The sequence below is a fragment of the Oryzias latipes genome, chromosome 18, assembly GCF_053564925.1.
Source record: "Oryzias latipes strain Hd-rR chromosome 18, Olatipes_Hd-rR_3.1".
Taxonomy (NCBI): domain Eukaryota; kingdom Metazoa; phylum Chordata; class Actinopteri; order Beloniformes; family Adrianichthyidae; genus Oryzias; species Oryzias latipes.
Genome location: NC_136254.1, coordinates 4,089,957 through 4,109,087, shown reverse-complemented (window position 1 = coordinate 4,109,087; position 19,131 = coordinate 4,089,957). Strand labels below are relative to the sequence as shown.

The following is a 19,131-nucleotide window of genomic DNA, read 5'->3' as shown; positions in this document are numbered from 1 at the left end:
ACTAATTAAAACTTTGATAAGTGTTCTCAGCTGTGGTATTCAGTATTTTTCTGTGTAATGTATCCGCAAATTGCTTGGTAATAAAAAGGAAATTGTAATTCTTTTCTTTTCTGTAAAACTCAGAGTGATGATGACTCCTGCAGTGCTCTCCTAGGGCTCATCCAACTGAGCTATGCAGCTTTTCATGCACATAGGGTAAATATTCATCTTTGACTCTAAAATATGCTGATAGGTTGATGACATTTAGTGGCAAAGCAGACGTATGCAACCAAGTGAATACTAATCCATTAATGTAATAAACCTGCTTAACCCTTGTGCTGTCCTAGGCACTTTAACATTGGGAGTGGGGTCATCTAGACCCACTAGACAGTGTTCTGAACCTTTTTTCTTCAATGATTTGTGATCTTCACTGGTGTCCATGGATTACATGAAATCTTTCCACTTTTATCATGGTAGGGATAAAACGTCAATGTAAGGATCGGGTCATCTGGACCCCATTGGACAGCACAAGGGTTAATCCCATTTTGGGTGATGGGGTTTCTGGAGTCCATCCAGATTGAGCGAAGGCAGGGTACACCCGGAGCAGGTCGCTAGTCCATCGCAGGTGAAAACGAAGAATGTAACAGAGATGAAAGTTACTTTTTCCGTTATTTGTGGAGATGAAAAAACAAAAATCTGTAACCTTTTTTCTGAAATATGTAATGTGTATAACGTATTTATCCTTTTTTATCCAAGAAACTGATATATTCCAACAGTGCAGGTCCCTCTGAGACATGTTTTATCTCTGTGTTCAGACTCGGTTGTAATTTAAAAACTTTGTGGAATTTTTCCTCAGACCTCCTGTTGTTTGAAGAACACCTGCGTAGTCATAATCTCTTTCATCTGCGACCCTATATCTTCTTCATGTTCCCCCTCTGTGCCTTCATGGGAAGAACGCTTCATACTTTCCAGACTTTACTCTGCAATGATAGTATGACTGAAGAAATGAAGCTTTTTTTTGGCTTCAAAACTCATTAAAAAGTAGATGAAAAAAAGTATTTTATGTGGAAACATCCTATTAAGTACACAGTCATAACTAAGAACAAAAAAATGCTTGACTGTCTTGAAAACTCTCCTTTTCTCCACCACCTCCATACAGGATGAAGTTTGTTTTGACCTTAAAAGAAAGACATTGGTTGGTAAGAAACACAAAAGGAATACGCAGCAGCAGAGTGTTGAAGTTCTGCAGGAAAACCCACCTGTAACTCGGTTTGTGGCAGTGTGTTGATTCATTTTTTGCATTAATGTTTATTTCACTCTGCAAAAACCAGATGGCAGAGCGGGGTTTTCTGCTCTTGTGTATGTTAGAGAAGATAGCTGCTGTTCATTTCACTGCAGGGGGGCGTATCGATCTGAGTATCAAATGTATCGACACCAAGGGGAATTATTGGTACTAGCGTGATGAGATTGAAACTTCCATAGCTGTCTATTTTTCGGTTTTTTGTGTCCAGTGTTGCCAGATTGGGCAAAAAACAGCCCAATTTCAGTAAAAACCCATCCAATGTGTGCGGGAAACTGTCTGATGTGGCAACAGTGTCTGTGTAAACAATGCACCTCCACTTTTCTCTGCTGATCACACCTTGGAGTCATTAAAGGACCATATATTTGTACCAATTGCAGTATTTTTTTGTTGTGTTGTTTAAATTATTATAGTTATTACAGTGTCACTTTTGTTTACTTTATTCAATAATGACTTTGATATTTTATTACTGCCTTTATTTTAATTAAAACATGTTTGTTACATTCTTGCTTTTTTTAAAAATTGCTAAGTATCTGTTTTCTTCTTCTTTTTATTATTATTGTATTATGCCAAGATTAATATACATGTTCTGTATTTTTTTTTGTTTTTTTCCTTTTATTTTTTATTTTTTCCTACATGTTCTGTATTTGGTGTGTATGTTCAGTTCACGTTGTTGTACTTTAGATAATTAACATTTTTTATTCGCCGAAAGTCTCCGTCCTGTTTTTTATTATTATTATACCCTTCACTAACAAAACATGTTTATTTCTGATATTGTTCTATAATCAATCATTTTAAGAAAAAAGTATCGGTTTCAGTATCGATATCTGCGATACTTGCCCTGTAATTACTTGGTATCAGATCAGACCCAAATTCCCAGTATCGGCCACCCCTACAGCCATGAGCTAATGCTCAGCAATAAAGATGCGCATCAGGCTGCTTAAGATTTGACGGCTAGTCCTCCGACGGAGCTGTTAATGTCATAAAGGAGGAGACAAACAGATGACATGACTCGGGGAGTAAGAAGTATATAACCAAGTGTATTCCCTCTGTTAATATACACATATTTAGAGTCATCTCACTTGAACACTTTACAATAACATTTAGAAAGAACAGGAAGATACTGGGAGGAGTATTCTTGGAATGGAAAAAGAGAAACCAGACAAACGTGGCAGGAGAGGAGATCGATGGAGCTTGTAAACTAAAATGGCTTCCATCATGTCCCTCACCACACAGACAAGAATGGGATGGGTTTCAAACCAAAGTGTTTTATGGACAGAGCTAGTGTTCAACAGGATGCAGGACATATAATCTGCCATGGGAGGAGTGGATGTAGAAAAGAAAAATAGATTCAAGAGGATGGAATGAGAGGAACTTCTTTGCAAAAGGAGAATGTGCTCATAACCCACATTTGCTCATTGACTAAAGAAAATAGAAATTTCAGTTTCCCAGAATCACTGTCATTTTTTCTGCAAACAGGAATGATAACAGGGAAAAGACGTTTCTCTTAGTTATGGTATGAGAGTCAAATATTCAGACATTTCACAAACCTTTTTCATGAATTTTCTTGTCATGGTTCAGTTTTTTATCATCTTAATAGAGTTGAGAAAATTGGAATACTAGAGTTCAGTTGTACATCTTCCAGGGAACCGCCGTTCACCTTTTCTTTGCTCTCCCCAAAAGTGTGCTTGTGGCGAGGCCAAAGCTTCCTGTTGGCTGCCGTCAGTCCAGTCAGGCGAGAGAAGACCCAAAGACAGAGTCGCATTTCCGGCTGCGAAATATCTGTTTCCACAGTGGAACTCCAGTGAGATGAATTCCGATTGACCCTAAAATATTGTTCTTTTCAGAGATAAGAATCAAATAAAAACACAACAACCAACCAAGGGGACTTGGTCTTGCAGCAAGGCAAATTCATCAGCCATACTGTTTGTGAGACGGGCGATGGTCTGGGGAATGGGGAACAGGTTAGCGAAACTTTTTGGATGTCAAAAATCCTGAAGTCCATCTTCGCTGTCAGCAAACTCACTTATAGACTTGCACATGGTTTAGGTCCATTGGTTTCTGCAACGTCTATACATATATTCATAATTATATAGAACAGAGTTCATCGGGTTTGCTGGAGGCGTTTTATCTTTTTCTGCGATTAGTAAGTATGTGACAGTTTCTCTGCTGGCCCACTAGGGAGCACCTTGGTGCTCCAGAAGCCCATGAGACACTTCTTCTGGAACAATGGGCGACCAACAAGGTTTGGCCTGAAGTTTTTGGCGGCTGAACTTACAGGTTAGCATCCATTAGGTCGGAGAGGTGGTATCTCACATATTTGCTACGTTTAACGTTGTTATGTTCATCAATCATGTTTTTTTTTTCTTTACTTTTTTTTTCTTTAACTTAACAGAAGTACAAACTGTTAACTCTTTTTCGTAATTGAGTACTACATGCTTGAAACACGGCAGAGTTTAGGTTGCATCGGCTGCTGGACACCACAGATAAGGAGAGAAACGGAGCGCAGTCAGGCAGGAAAAGAGACGTCCGACTACAGATGCTTCAACACTTGCAGATGGGAGCGAGGGGGCGTGGATTTAATACAGCATGTCTTTAAACTGGCAGTATGTTTACTTTCCAGAGGAAGGCTAACATGTTAGTTAGACTCAGCATCTTGTATTCACTGCAAATGTTTTGACACATGAAACTGTTGGAGATGCTTTGCGACAGTATCTGAGATTTGAAACGACTGGTGGAATAATGCCCATCGGTTACTGTGGCATCAGCTTTACGTACATGGATGTTGGCACACTGGTTAACAGGTTTTGTTAATCAAATCAATCCTACGACACATGATCCTCTGTCAATACTGCTTGAACTTAACTAGCCACTGGTGGGATGTTTGGTGTGCTCCGTGTACTGCCTCCCCTCTTCCTCTCGTTTCTTTCCTTTTCTAAGAGTGTCTGCTGTCCGTCTGTGTGCCGGTGGTGCTAACTCAAACGTAGTACTCTTTGTCTTTGTTCTTCTTGTTCTTTGTGACTGTCTTGGTAGTGCTGGGCTGTTTTTCCTTCACCAGAGCACCGTTGCTCTGTGTGGCTGAGTTGCTGATGTAGTTGCGACTCTGGTCCACCTGGTAGGAGCCCTCGTCGCGGTTGCGGTATTTGTACATGGCGTAGAGCAGGATGAGGATGCAGAGAGCTGCGGCGGCCACAATGCCCACCACCATTCCCGTGGTGCTGCTGGACTGCTGAACCTCGACTGCACCTGGGAGTCTTCCGCCCGGAGATGTGGGGTCTGGAGTAGGAACATGGGGGAAATTTGGAGGATAGGTTATTCCGGGGATTCTGCGGTGGCTCGGATCTGACGAGGGTTGAGTTGGCGGCAGCAGCACTTGGTCCCTGGTGTTTATTTTCCAAGCAGGGATGTTGTTGCTACTGCTGCTGCTGCTGCTGCTGCTGCCGCCACCAACAGCCTTGATGCGTGGACTGAGCTGGTCAGGGTTGTTAGTTGGCGTTGAGGGTAGAGACGGCCGGTGAGAAATGGGGTGGCGGGAAAAATGGCGGTCTTGGGGGTTCTGGACATTACCCTCAACTGCCGGGGGAGGAGGAAGGACAGTCCTATCAGTGACCAAGGGGGAATTTTTAAAGTAGTCTTCGTCGTCTGTCTCAGTCATCTCCCCTGAGCCATGGGCCGACGCCTCAATGGTCTCCTCACAGTCTTCTTGGTCCAATGGGCATGGGGGCCGGACGTTGGGCAAAGGGAGGGTCTCTTTGGTTGTTTCAAGGAGGGTGAGGAAAGGGCGATGTGTGGTGGGAGGTGGGGGGATTACTGGGTAACGGGTGGCAATAGATGGGGGGTCTAGGGAGTCCACTGTAATAATGGGCAACACTAATTCACCTCCTAGAAGAAGAAAGAGACAACGAAGGAAAAGAGTGTTAGGCTTCGGACACAGAATCACAACAGCAGAGCACTTTAGATTAAAACTCCAGTATTACAACAAAACTACAGATTAATATGAGATTAGTATATTCTATTTACAAAGGTAACTTTGAATAAATCTAGACTGCACTAGAGTGTATAGGAAAAGCAATATCCTGCCCTAATCCTGACTCTTATGATCTAGCTCCCTGGACTGCAAAGTCCTACATGTTAAATCACTTGCATGATGGAAATATAGGCTACACACAACAATCAACAATTTAACATCTCTTGCACTACAATAGTTATCCTTAACGTCTAGCTTCCTAGTCTTGGCTGCTCTAGCGCTCAGGTGTTTCTGCTGTGAGTGGTTAAAAAGATAGCAAACCACGAGGTTCAGGTCACTTACATCAACAAATTGGCCGCATGATTTTTGCATGAAAAAAAAAATTACAAAAAGAAAGCTGTGTAAGATTGTTCTTGGATAGTGATAAACAACTCCCCTCCCCCCCTTCTTAAGCTCATCTTTCTTTCTTGGATAAAATAAATTAAGGCATAAAATACATTTAGTTAGAATAGTCATTGGACCTCCACCCGCCAAATTTTCCTACAGAGAATCTTCTTTTGGCCTCTTTAGACTTCTATGGCTCATTTCATAAGGAATGGCTGCCCACTTCAGTTACTAACAGCATTTCTTCACATGGGGCAGTGGCATTCCTATCAAACATCAAAACTTAATCAGTTAGAAAATGGGTTTAATGAGCCATAGCCAGGCTTAAGCTAAGGGATCGGAGTTGACTCACAGGAAAAGGAAAACCCAAAGAGTGGGTGTAAAACTAAGAGAAAAACAAATCATCCACTGATCAGGAATCCTTCTACCACAACTTTCAAACATTCTGGGGAGTGTAAAAGTACAAGCAGATAATATATTCTGGTCATTGTGGTAAATAATCACAGTCATGACAGTTACAAAACATGGCAGAGGGGATTAGATTCATGTCTGGGAGAGAAGAAGGGAAGGTAACAGCAAAACAACGAAATGCCAACATCATCAGCATAAAATCATGACTTTGGCTCTTTGATTGATGAGGTAAATCAGAGTGACTCATTGGGGGGAGGGTGTTGGATCAGGCAGTTAAAGGATGAGAGGGGGAAGTGATAGGACATGGTTTTTGGATTTAAAGGAATTCCTGTGTGGTCAGCTCAGAAGCGTTGTCATGTTGCACAACCACACACATATTGGCAAAGGTTTGGTTAAATAGTCAATGCATTTGAGTAACAAGGCTACAGTGACATCACATATCAACATATCAGAATACTTTTCAGAGAAACAAACATGTGGAAGCAGTAAAGGAGTGAGAAACCTGGAAAGACTTTAACCCTTATTTCACCACAGTTGCTGGAAGGCTAGTTTCCATGGCAATGCTCAAGTTATCAATCTCCCCTCTTTCTGCTTTTGAGGGATGCGATTCACCTTGACAAGGACAGCAGAGCGCAGTGGCACATGTGAGGAGCATAGCGGGTGCGTTCAAGAGAAAACTTGGTTTTGTCGAAGTCTCGGAGGGAGGACAAGTGTGTGTTGGGGGGAGGGGGGGTGTAACATGGGACACAAGGTACCCAGTTTGACGAGATTCTAGTTAGGTGGAATTTCAGGCCACGTACTGCTGCTTGGAATCCCCCCCCCCACTCCAGTGCTCCACTTTGTCGTACTTAGTGCATGAGTCTGACATTGCTGGTGGATGTCCTTGTGAGTGTAAACACACGCTTTAATCCCCAGAATCAGGATTGTTGCCTTCCTCTACCTAAAATCTATCCATCTGAACAGCTGATGGGATGTCTTGGGAGTTTTTTTTTCTATGCATGCATTGTAATTTGGGGATTGCCTTCAGCAGCTCGTGGTGTTTGTGCTGTAGCCCATAGCTGAGGGTCTCCTCCGTGAATATGACTTGACATGGTGTATCAGAGAATCGCAACCTTCAAGAACAGAAAGACCCGCATCCCTCCACTGTAGACAGTTATCAGGTCAGCCATCTTTTCATTTCCTGCTAGCTGACGCAAGTTTGTTTCACTGGCAGTTTGACCTCATCTACTGCATGAATTGGCTCTGCCCTCCCTGTCACTGCAGCTTTTCATCCCCCTATGCAGCTCTGATTCACCAGTTAACACCGGTCAGGTTAGGGGAAGACAACTTGTCACCTGTCTCTTGCTCCGTCTGCTGAAAACTGCCAAGAAGCACAGACTGACATAAATGGAGGGTTTCAGATGTTTGTGAAAGTGAGCACAGCATGTTTGTGTGACCTTGGCATGGTGCGGGGACACCGGGCTTCTCGAAGACCTTTAAACACAGAAAATCTGGGTGGTTCTTTCTGCTCAGACATCAAGTCTGGTTTTGCAGCTGCCTTTATCTTTTAGCCCCATCCCTCTTAACCCCCTGCATGAGTGACACTACACCAATCCCAACTTTTCATTTACTGGAAATGAAGAAGGGCAGATGGATACTAATGCATTCGAGCTGGTCTCCAGTAAAACAACAATACTGAAGATCACCTAACACATCCATTGATTTAGAGCTAAAAGGGTTGAGCATCAGGAAATTCAGCTCTGATTATGCCCCAGATGAAAAATCCCGGATAATAAATAGCATAACATACGAGCATAAAGTATATTTTCACTTGCTTTCTGTTGAATCATGCTACAATAGGCTCAATCATGAAACCCTGTAATCTGCTCAACGGGGACCAAAGCAGCTCCTTCATACATGAGGTGGCGCAAAACTGTTTACAAATGCTGTCAGTCTCCAGCAAAGGGATTTATTTTGACAAAAAGAAGACGATTTCCTGCTTATATCGTGTCTCAGCGGGAGTTGCATTTATGATGTAAAGTCACCTCTTCTGAGCATTTTAGCATCTTTAAGGTAAACCTGCCTAAGAAGTTTTTATTTCTTTATTTTTGGCTGGATGTGTCAGAACGGCATGAACATCTTAGAGATATTAGTTAAGTTCCCTGCCATTATTCTGCATGAATATTGGCCACACGCCATTATATATATCCGTGGTTTTCTGTTGAATCTGTCAGTAATAGCTTCTTAACCAAACATCTGAAAACCTAATTAAATCCAGGCAAATCCAGTGAAATCAAAAAAATAAATTACTCCGACAATCTGTGAATCAATATTTTCTTCCTCCGTCTGGAAGAGACAATTATATTTATTCCCCATTTGAAGTGTGAGTGGATGGATTCCATGCTGAGCAAGCAGCTGAGGAAAAATGAAAGAAACTGTTCTCCATCCACTGCTTTGGGCTAACATCCGATTTTAATTATAATTTAAATGAGATTTTGGATAGTTTGCTACCATTTTTTTTGGACGATTATAAAATGCACCAATGACTGTTAATGAAATAAAATGGCTGCAAGACATTTGGATTGTGAGTGATGCCGTCTCCAGTTTCTCTCACCTCTGCAATAACTGATTCTACTGACACTGAAAAAGACCAAAGTTCCTTTTAACACCCTTTAGGACCTAGGAAAACTTTCCAAAAAGAGTGTTGCACATTAGATGAAAATCCAGGGTTGAAGACATGAGGTGTGCATACATGGTATAGTTCTCATTTCTTAAGGCCGTGTAAAACAGGCCATAGATACATTTTGCACATTTCCCACTTATGAATTGTCGGTCTTTCTTGATCCATGGGTGATATAAGTAATTCATGTATTTCATGCGTTTGTCGTCCGTCGATGTGTGCAGATGTCTATCGAGGGTTTCGGCTGGCGGGTCTTTATGTGAATTCTGTCTTGAGCTGTTTGAACATTTTTGGTCAGTTGAGAATTACACAGTTTACTTATATTCTACGCAGTTTACATGCAATTATTACGTCAATATTACGCAATTGTGTATGATTTTGCACGATGCATAAACAAATTTGTGGCTTTCCACAACCGTTCCACGTGTGTCCACGTATGTCTAACGGAGTTTTGTACATGGTGGCTGTGTGACACGGCCTTTAGATTAGGACGACACATAACCTGTTCCCTAATCTAGCCTCTGAGTAGAAACAAAGGTTGAATGAACGCCTCTCGGAAAAGTTCATCAGAGTCTTCATCTGAAAAGTTACCAACTTCTTGGCTGTGTCCATGGATGTGGTTCAGCTCCTCGTAGAATTGTAAGAAACATTACAAATGAGCGATGAGAGGGCTGAATTTCAATGATCAGGACGGACAAATGGCATTTCCCATTAAAAGTCTTCCAACAACCCCCACAGGAGTTTGTCTAAAGGCACTCCAAGGACTCTGGGTCCATGAATAGGAAAGCACTCTGAACTCAATGAAGATTGAACCATGCGGCCACAAGTGAGAAACAATCCAAGCAGGAGGCCTGCAAGACCTGTGTTCAGATGTGATTCTAGATTTTACTTCATTTTAACTGAGATCAGTTGAAAAGAAAGAAAAGGCATTTTTGAAAAAAACACAACAATCATGCACTAAGACTAAGCTTTTAAAAACGCGGACTGTTTGATGGTGTGGTGGTTAGCGCTCTTGCCTCACACCTAGAAGATGATAATTTTAAATTCAACCGGGTCAATCTGTAAGAAGTTTGCGTGTTTTCCCTGATGATTTTCCAGCTTCCTCCTATACAGTCTGCGTCAAAGGTCATTCTTGATTATTAATTGTCCCTTGGTGACAGTGTAGGGGTGTTGTGCGGTTGTATGGCCCTGTGTTGAATTGGCGACTTGTTCAGGGTGTACCCCGCCTTTGCTCAGCAGTAGCTGGGATAGGCTCCAACAACCCTGTGACCTTGACAGGGATACAGCAGGTTCAGAAAATGGATGGCTAAACTGTTAAAGCCTTAGACGTAAGGCTGTGTCAAACAGCCACTACGTACATGACCCAGGCGGTACTTGCTGGCTTTGTTTTGCCAGCGACATTAGTTAGTCATGTGGGGTGGTCAGCCAATCACGGCCCTTCAGTTCATGACGTCACGATGACACATGACACGGCGCGGCCAATCTCGTACACTTATTATGGTTCTGGGTTTCAGTATTGTTAGAAGCAATGGGGAAGCCAAATGAGAGACAAGGCACAGGGGCCCTCCATCCGGCCCAAACACAGAAGATATTGTAGACTTGACATGTGGTTTTGGCAGAATTTGGCCAGGTCCAAGATGGTGAGCTAGACCCTAGGAACCTGAACCTCCAGATTCAGTAATCGAAGAGCTGCATCCTCCTGCTGGGCTGGCAGGGGGCTCTTAGTAGCCCAGTTAAAAACTCTCACACAATTTACGCCCAGACCATCGCCCAAATAAACTACCATACACATTAAAATCACACCTCCCAGTGCACTTGTATTCCTCTGAACTATGAGCGGGTTGGTTCTCGTGTTTTTCTCCTGTGGTGGACTCTTGATATGTTTTTTATGCATTGTTTATTGTGAATCTTAAACTTCTGAAATGTTTGTGTATATAAATATGAATGGCCACTCACTTTGCTCTATTCTTTAATGTTTGTCTGTCACTGTAAGTATTTTGCACAAACAATAAATAGTACAAAAACATATGCAACTTCAGTCTCTTGCCACTCCCTCCTTGAGCCAAATTCTAGACTTCTGGTCACTGTCACTAGCCCATTTTTGCATTCTCTGTGACCCAGTTGCTACATGTGCAGATTGCGCATATGAAAACTGGTGAATATATGTGGAAAAGGTGATGAAAGTTGTGGTCTTTCAATTATCACAGATGTATCATGAAGTGAACCATGGAAGAAATACAAATAAGCCATACGTACACAAGAACGCGTAAACCAACTTAGAACATGAACTGTGCGTGATTATTACGCTGTTTATATGCAATTAATTAGTGATTTTTGCGTCAATTACGTAATTTGAACTAATAACTGCACCATATCTTCCACTTTCGGCTTCTCCCATCAGGGGTCGCCACAGCGAACAAGTCGCATGGTAAATTTGGCAATGTTTTACGCCGGATGCCCTTCCTGACGCAACCTTCTCAAACCGGGCTTGGAACCGGCAGAGGTAGAGAAGGGAACAGGGAGCAGCCCGGAGTCGAACCCTGGTTTCACGGACGGAAGGCGCCGCAAACCAGCACGAGCTAAACTGGCTACCAATAACTGCACCATATACGTGACATAAAAGTTATACATCGGTGGTTGATGTGTGAAAAGTTAGACATACATGGAACGATCATGGAAAGACACACATTTGTGTGTGGATATTGCAAAAATCACGCACAACTGAGTACAATTTAAGTACTAGTTGTGTAAAAAATTCCTTCGTAAAATATGCATAAACTGCACAATTCCTAACCGATCTGTATTACGTATAAGTCTGAACAGCTCAAAAACGGATTCACGTAAAGACCTGTCGACGGACATCTGTGCACATCGATGAATGCAAGAATGAATTACGTATATCCTGCATGTATCACGCATGTATCAAAGACGACCAAAATGTCTAAAGTGGAAAATGTGCCAAATCCACGTAGTGGCTTTGTGACCTGGCCTTAAGGTGCCGATACTGGCCAGCGCATGAAAGCCGTTTGTCCGAGGTCTGTATGTGATAAGCGACTGCCTGTAGGATGTCCACACAACCTTCACTCTGATTGTCTAATTTCCTCATTTCCACCAGCCGGGCTTCACCCAAGGAGCGCACATTTTTCATGTGAACAGCACTAACGGGCTCGTGTATGCATCCAACCCTTATGAGTTGTATTAGTGTTGCTGCAATCTGTCGCCTGAAGCATGCCTTTAGAAATAAATGTACACAAACATTTTTGCTCTACGCGTTCTACCAACTGGATGTTTCCGGGTCACCTCATTTCTATCCGTAAGAAAGGTCGGTAGAAAAAAGTCTGTGTGCCAAGTCATTATGCCTCCCTGACTTAAAAAGTTTCACAAGTAGAAAACAAATGCTTCTTTCTTGTATCTAATCCCTGCGGTCTTCTTTTGTCCGTGTCTCCACATCAGGGAAATGCTCTAAAGCAAAGGTACAGTAGTTTGAATGCGAGTCTGAGCTAAAGATCCTCTTTTCCTTTTTTTAAAACACAAGGCATGAAAAGATCCAGACTGACATGCAGTCATCATGGTCAGAGCAACTGATCCTTATTGGTTGTCTGATGAATAATTGAGGAGCGCCCCGGAGCTCTAATCTTGCCTGAGTAAAACAGATATAGCGCTTACAGCATCTTGAGTCTGATAAGTGGATTGGTGGGAAGTGAGAGAAAGGGAAAGTGAGGTCATCTTGCAGTAGAGAGAGGGCAGAAAAAAATCACAAACATTTAATGAGTAGAGCCTGTTGGAGAGGAGATCTTCTGGTGTGAATCTGTTTAAAATCTGCAGATAACTTTCCAAGTGTCTGTTTAATGAGAGAGGGTCCTAAAACATGGTCCCTGTCTGCTTTTGTTGACGTTGTCACCCTGCAACGCGTTCAGGCCTCTAATGGAGGCGGTCCTTCCCACTCCTGAGCCCTGTGGCCCCTCTGAGGGAGGCTCATTACCAGCACGGAGGATTCAGACCAAGGCTCCAAAGGGTGATGTAATTAGGGCTCCTCAACAGTCAAAGTTTAATTGGCCCGGTGGGAGCGGCCCAATCTCTTAATGGGAAGATTCACTCTGCTTGCTCACCCAATTTTGCATCTTCTCCTGCTGCCTCACAAGCCTCATCTGTCTGCCCCGTCTCAGTGTCTCTCTCTCTGCTCTGCTTCGAGTGCATTAAACGTGATGCACATCTCAATGAGCGGCAGCCGTTGCAGTCCTCTCCCGGTCTTCTCCTCCTCATTTTATGGAGCATCGACTCGGAGATTCTGACTGCCCACCAATCACCTTCTGAGCCTTTGGTCATGTGAGGGCTGAGCCACCTTTGCAGTGTCGTCTGCAGACAAACACTTGACTGAACTTTTAGTTAAAAATTCCAAACTGTAAATGTTTGACTTTATCATTATTTGTTTTATAAATATGAAAGCAAAAATAGCAGTGGGAGCTTCAGGAGTTGACCTTTTAGTTATTTGACTCTCACATTTTGTAAGTTTGATCTGCATCTTTCAGCAACATCAAATTGGTTCATAATGTTTTTGGGTCCTTCAGGTCCCAGCAGCACACAGCGCTTGGGCGCTTTGATAAAGCCTTTTCCAAAACCCCAACTATTTACATGTTTAAGGCTGATTTAACGTTTATTGTGCTGCTTTTGAAGACGACTGAGCTGCAGATGGACTCGTGTTTATCCGTGGTCGATTCACAGCCCTTCGGGTACCCAAACCCAAACCATCCCTTCCCTGGAGCTGTGCTGCATTGTGGGTAATGCTGTTTTTTTTAAATTCCATTTTCATTGTTGTTTAAGTTCCACTCCGATCATTTTTTAAATATATTTTCTAGCGTGTCCAATGGTCTTTTAATCATGATTATGTTATTTATAGCTAAAACCAAACAACTTGTCGTTTTCTTACATATATTCTGCAGAGCAGCAGTAGTTCACTAAAAATTCACGTCTGAGTTGTGGGCGGAACTGTTTGTGCAATGAAACCCCGCCCCCCCCTTCCACTTCCTGAGAGCTCTCTGTTTACACATTTTCCCACTGGCTTACAGCCTCTCACCCAGCCAACCTAACTGCAGCTGCAACAAAAACAGCAGGCAATATCTGAACTTTCCAGCCGTACAGTTTGGGTCCAGATTCCAGCTCAGACGAGGAAAACAAAGACTTCATGGATCTATACGTCTGCAGGTGGATGCATCAGGGAACAGGGAGCTTTGAGTCCCGCCCAGCGTATTTTCTACACCGCAATTCTGATCATTTTTCAACATCATTTTTTTTTTGTCTGATCCTGGTTTGCAATGATTTGAACAATGAAATAAATACAGTTTTAGTCTATACGTGCCCCTCTATTATGGGAAAAATGCTACAAGTGCATGTTCAAACACCAAAACCATGATTGGAGTGGGTCTTTAAGAGGAAACTGTTCTAGAAACTTTGCTTTGTGTTCAGATGTGTAAACCTCAGTCTCTACAGTTTTTCTAGATGCTCTTCTCCAACATCTCTGCTTTTTTTTCATCGTTCCACCACAGGATATTAAATATCCTGACTGAGGCCAGCAGGCTCTGGGATGAAGCCCTCTGGTTTTCTTTAATTCTAGCAGCACAACATGGTCTAATATTTGGGTAAATGTGCTGGCAAGTTGTGGTGACTACTTCCACACAGTGCTTTGTTTCTGAACTTTATAGAATCACACTAAAGATCACTTGGAGGTTACTTTTTGTCCTTCACTGGTTCTCTGCTGAAGTCAGGTGCAGATGTCTTTGTCAGGACTGTGTTAGGACACACCTGAATGCTCCACACCAGATGGCTGACAACGCATCGGCCTTTAGAAAGCCTCGTACAATTCAGGATCAAGCCGGCTAGAGGATGAGCGCTTTACCTGCTGAGCCATGACTGCGTCTGCTGAGCAAACTGAATACCGCATTGATTTCTATGAATTCATTGCCGTCATATCTGACACAGCTTAATAGAAAGCCCACAGCTGTTCTTAACGTTTTCATTCCTTCCTGAAGGCTGTTCAATGAGACTCAGCTTCTTCTCCCATGTAATTGAAAACAGCAGGAATTGGCCCTGTTGCGCGGCGACTGCAGGCCTGTGTTTGCGGAGCGACGTTGGAGGGGGGACATGTGTTGCTGACAATGTTGATTCTTCTCTCCTTGTCCACGGCTTTCACAAACGCTTATCCGACCTCTCTGGCTTTCCCCCGCCGGAGCTTGTTTCTGCATCTGGAAGGTGTGATACGGGGCGCGTGCACCAGCGCTCTCCAGCTCGTTGTTCTCAGGAGAGGCGGCAGCAGAGAGAACTCCTCACACCCACAGAGCATGAGAGGCAAGCGTCTGTCTGGAAAGGTGAGCTTGTCTTCTGCTCTGTGTGTGTGTGTGTGTGTTCGTTCGTGTGGGCAAAGAGAGAGTTGCATTTCCCCACAGGAGATTAGGCCTGGGCATGGCATCCACCAAAATACTCTCATTTCTGCTTTTGATAAGAGGAGAACCGAGTCTCTATTTCGGTCCCAACCACCTACAGAGAAAACCACAGGAGAATGCTTCACTCCGTTTTCTGAACACAGTTTCGGATCAATTTCTCCTCACACAAACATGCTGATATGCGCTGTAATCTCCTGCTATTTACTGTCCAGCATGGCTCTATTCTCCATTCCTCGCTCTTGTAGCAGTGCACTGGTGTTTAAATCATCTTTCTCTCTCATGCTACGCTTAGCATTGTTTACTTCAACAACGTGCTATACCTATTTTTGTAAAAGTGCGTTCAGACTGTGGTGTTCACACACCAGGAGAAGCAGGAAGCAGTTCTCTTTTAATTTTTCTAAGCTTTTTAATTTTGTTTACTAGTGCATGTCCTTGGTGCAAAATGTCCAAGCGGTGAAAATCCCGCGAAGTCTTTTTCTTTCTCCGCTCTATTCCGATACATAATTCCGGCTGTGCATAAACCACAATTTTTAGTTTCTCCTTTGTGATCACGTCAGCACGTGATCAAGGGGCTGACGTTTTAGCACTTCCGTCTTTTTTAAAGGACACATCACTATCAGATCCGAGTCCTCTGATTGGTCACAGTTCAGCTGCTTTATTCTGGTTGAACTCCCAGCATGCAACCAATGAACCCGGGATTTGTATGTAGAAACCGCATTCGGAGAGTTCTGGTTGCGGAAGCTCGAAACAAAAGGTTTACGTGCGTTTTCATAGACTTTCCATTGGAAGAGGCCAGTCGAATGCGGCCTAACAGGTTTTAACTGCTCAGAAGTCGTGTGCCACAAAAGGTCTTTAGTGCCGAATTTCCGACGAATCATCCTGAACCTTTGTGCCTGCATGACTCAAACTGAAAGTCAGTTATAGACCAGAAAACCACCTTTGTCATTGTGTGCCTTGAAAAGATTTTGTTTGATTTTACCCCTTTGTAACATTTAAATTCTTGAATTTATCACCAAAGATGACATTTTGAGTGAATGGGCTTTCCAATGTAAAGCCTTTAAGGCCTAAAACCTTGTCAGTCAGGATTAACATGGGAAGTATTTGCATATTTTTTTTAACTGCAAAGAGCTGCAACTGCAGTGTTGTTGGAGCCACACTGCCTTCCTGTTAGAACGTGATTCTTGGCAGTTTTTAGGAATCGTCTTGCTAATGGACCTGGACACATGGTCCTGTAGCATCCTTCCCTGCTGCTGTGTCAGAACATTTCTTTAGCTGCTGTTTGACACCAGCAGTGGCACAGCGACCAGGCCCGCCAAGCCACAGCTGTGCCAACAAGCTGCACTTCAGCGCTGAAATTGTGTCGCCTCTTAAAGTCGGGACAGGAGATTGGTGCAACAGCTGGGAAAATGCCACACATATTACAACCTGCCTGAAAAATGGAAGCGGTGCAATGCCGCTTACTGCCTGCAGCTTTCAAAACTAAATAAGACAGGGGCCTGAAGGGTGCACATCTGGGCCATCAGAGCTGCTTGTGTGTGTGTGTGTGGGGGGGGGGGGGGGGGGTGCTGCCCAGTCACAATGTTTTTCAGAAGTGGAGAAAAGCAGGTCTCCAGGTGAACCTAGTTTCTGCTTTCTAAAGAAGATGATAACAGAACTCTTTGAGCTGACTCACCATTTCCAGGCTCACACTCCTCCAAATCTTCATCGTCACTTGGACATTCTGCTGAAGCAACCAAGAGGTCGTCTGCATTCTGTTGGAACAAAGAGAAGGTCGCAGCGAGGTGAGCTCTCTGCGCGTTTTTGTGTGTCGGAAGCAAGGAACGGTGAGGCGGCACTCACACCGACTTGAACAGACAGCGACAACAGAGATTGTGTGTTCAAACGTAAGTTCTGCACCATTTTCATGCGGTAAAAGAGTTGATAATGTGCACATTTGTGCTTCTGTCAGCAGCACTAGGTGAGTCACAAAGGTACGGTGGCCCTGAAGACCAAATCACATCAACAAATTACTCAATGCAAAAACATATTAAAGATCATGACAATTAAGAAAACATAACAAACAAAGACGTCTGAGGTTTTTCAGATGTGTCTTCAATCTCCACATACTAATAAAGGTTTTACGGTTAGTACGGTTGGTACGGAGCATAACCTGTATCGCTTGGACACATCCCATCAGTGATGTCCCATAATACTGTAGCGGACTGAGATGGACTGGGCGGCTGTTGGGTCGCGTTCTAGGTTCCGGGGTTCATTGAACGCATCAGGCAGAGATGCTGGTTGGCCCGTCAGTTCTGTCGCTCAGCCTGTCGTTGGGGAGTTTGGACCAATAGGGTTGAGCTATGGGCCAAATAAGGAAAAGATGAGGGCAGGTGCGGGAGCGAGGGAATACAAAGTTGGGTGGAGCCCTCTACTGGAGTTTTAGGGAGTTTCTGAGCGAGTTGTACGCCGTTGGTTACGGCCTACAGTAAACAGAACAAAGACGCTAAAAGAGATTAAGTCTCCATGCCTCAGTGTGGGAGAGGGACGCTATACCTTCCTCTGTCCTCTTTTGTTTAATTTTTTAGCGTTTCATTTAGATTTTTGGAACTGATTTTGGTTTTGTGTCCTATCACTGATTGGATGATGACATTTGTCCATTTGTCAACCAAAGGTTATTTGGCGTGAAGCGATCCTGGATATGCTCTGTACTAATTGGAACCGGAGGTTATTTTAGCACCAAAATACTGTTCTTCCGATGGTCCTCAAACGCACCGCAGAGTCGTCGCACATTTTCTCAGGAACCGAGCAGGCAAACAGTTTGGGCCAGAACTGATCGAAACTAGAGGACTCAGGAGGTTTTGAATGAAATTGGGTTTTTCATGAACATCCTGACTGGTATTTTTTCCTGTTGGACTCTCAAAGCTGCACTAATATCAAAGGGCTGGATCCTGCAAGACTTGTCTTTTTCTGGACATCTGGACATCTTGGATCCAAAGGTCCTTTTGTAACCAGGAGAGCGGTAAAGGAGTTGAAATTGGTTATTTCTTATTTCCCTCATATTTTATCCTGAAATCATAGAGAATTGGGTTTTATTTTGGTCAGGCCAGACAAAAAAAAAGACAAGGAGATAACTGATGCATCAAACTTGGAATTTCCTGGAATTTTAATTTGATTTCTAAAATGTTATATTTGTTTTGCTGTTTGAATTGCGATGTTTACATTTTGTTTTTGTTGAATAATTGGTTGGTGGGATTTGCACTTCAGGGCCACCGTACAGAAAAAGGGTCACTCTGTGACCAGTCAAAGAGGTTGTATTTCTCTAAACTGTGTGCACTTGCTCCTTTGTGTGTAGCAGGCTTCACATGGCTACTATTTAATTTGAAGTGCTTAATGCTTCTGCATGTCCTGGAGCCCTTTCTCCGTGTTTGGCATATGTAACCCCAGCTCCATGCAGCGTGCAGCGGAGAACATGAAGTCTGCCCTGCAGAGCTGGGGGTACAGGATGATGGCAGCAGGCGTCTTCAAATAAAAACAGACGATTGGACAAGGTGGCTTCAATTTAGGGAACAGGGTTTGTCCTCAGTGCTGCATGACTCATGCAGCTGCACGTCTAGACATCTCCCCTCCTCTCCTGTCCCCCTCTGCTTGTTTTTCAAGATGGGGTCATCCGATAGAAAATGGAGGGCTTTTATCAGCATAATTGATTTGAGAGCCCCACTGCTTGGCCGACTTTTCTCCCTCTTTTATTAATCCACGATGTGGGTGCTATCACTTATTAATCACATCGAGTCCGTTTGAGTGTGTTCGCATCAGCTGCTTCTGTCAAATGGGGCTAATGATCCTGCCTCACTTTCCCAGCTATATCTCTATCCAACAGGCGCTGGCATTTTTATTCCCCCCGTGCACTCGGCTGTCTCCCTTTTTCCTGACTCCATATAAATGGCACCTAATGAATCCTTAAAAATGTGCACTTCTGCAAATTAAACAGCCGATGTGGTAATAAATATACACTGCA

General features: G+C 43.4%; 1 protein-coding gene across 12 annotated transcripts in view; it reads right to left on the bottom strand.

The window, feature by feature from the left end:
• Positions 1–2,299: 2,299 nt before the first annotated feature.
• The window catches only part of nrxn2b (neurexin 2b), an 806,770-nt gene continuing 789,938 nt past the window's right edge, over positions 2,300–19,131 (bottom strand). For 10 of the 12 annotated variants that reach the window (XM_078936626.1, XM_078936630.1, XM_078936628.1 and 7 more), the window contains 2 exons: positions 16,810–16,888; positions 2,300–5,161 (listed from right to left, as the gene is read on the bottom strand). In XM_078936626.1, the coding sequence (XP_078792752.1) occupies positions 4,257–5,161; positions 16,810–16,888 (984 nt within the window). In that variant the 3' untranslated portion in view covers positions 2,300–4,256. The remainder of the gene's footprint in view (positions 5,162–16,809; positions 16,889–19,131) is intronic. The other 2 variants (XM_078936632.1, XM_078936633.1) reach the window with 1 other exon arrangement.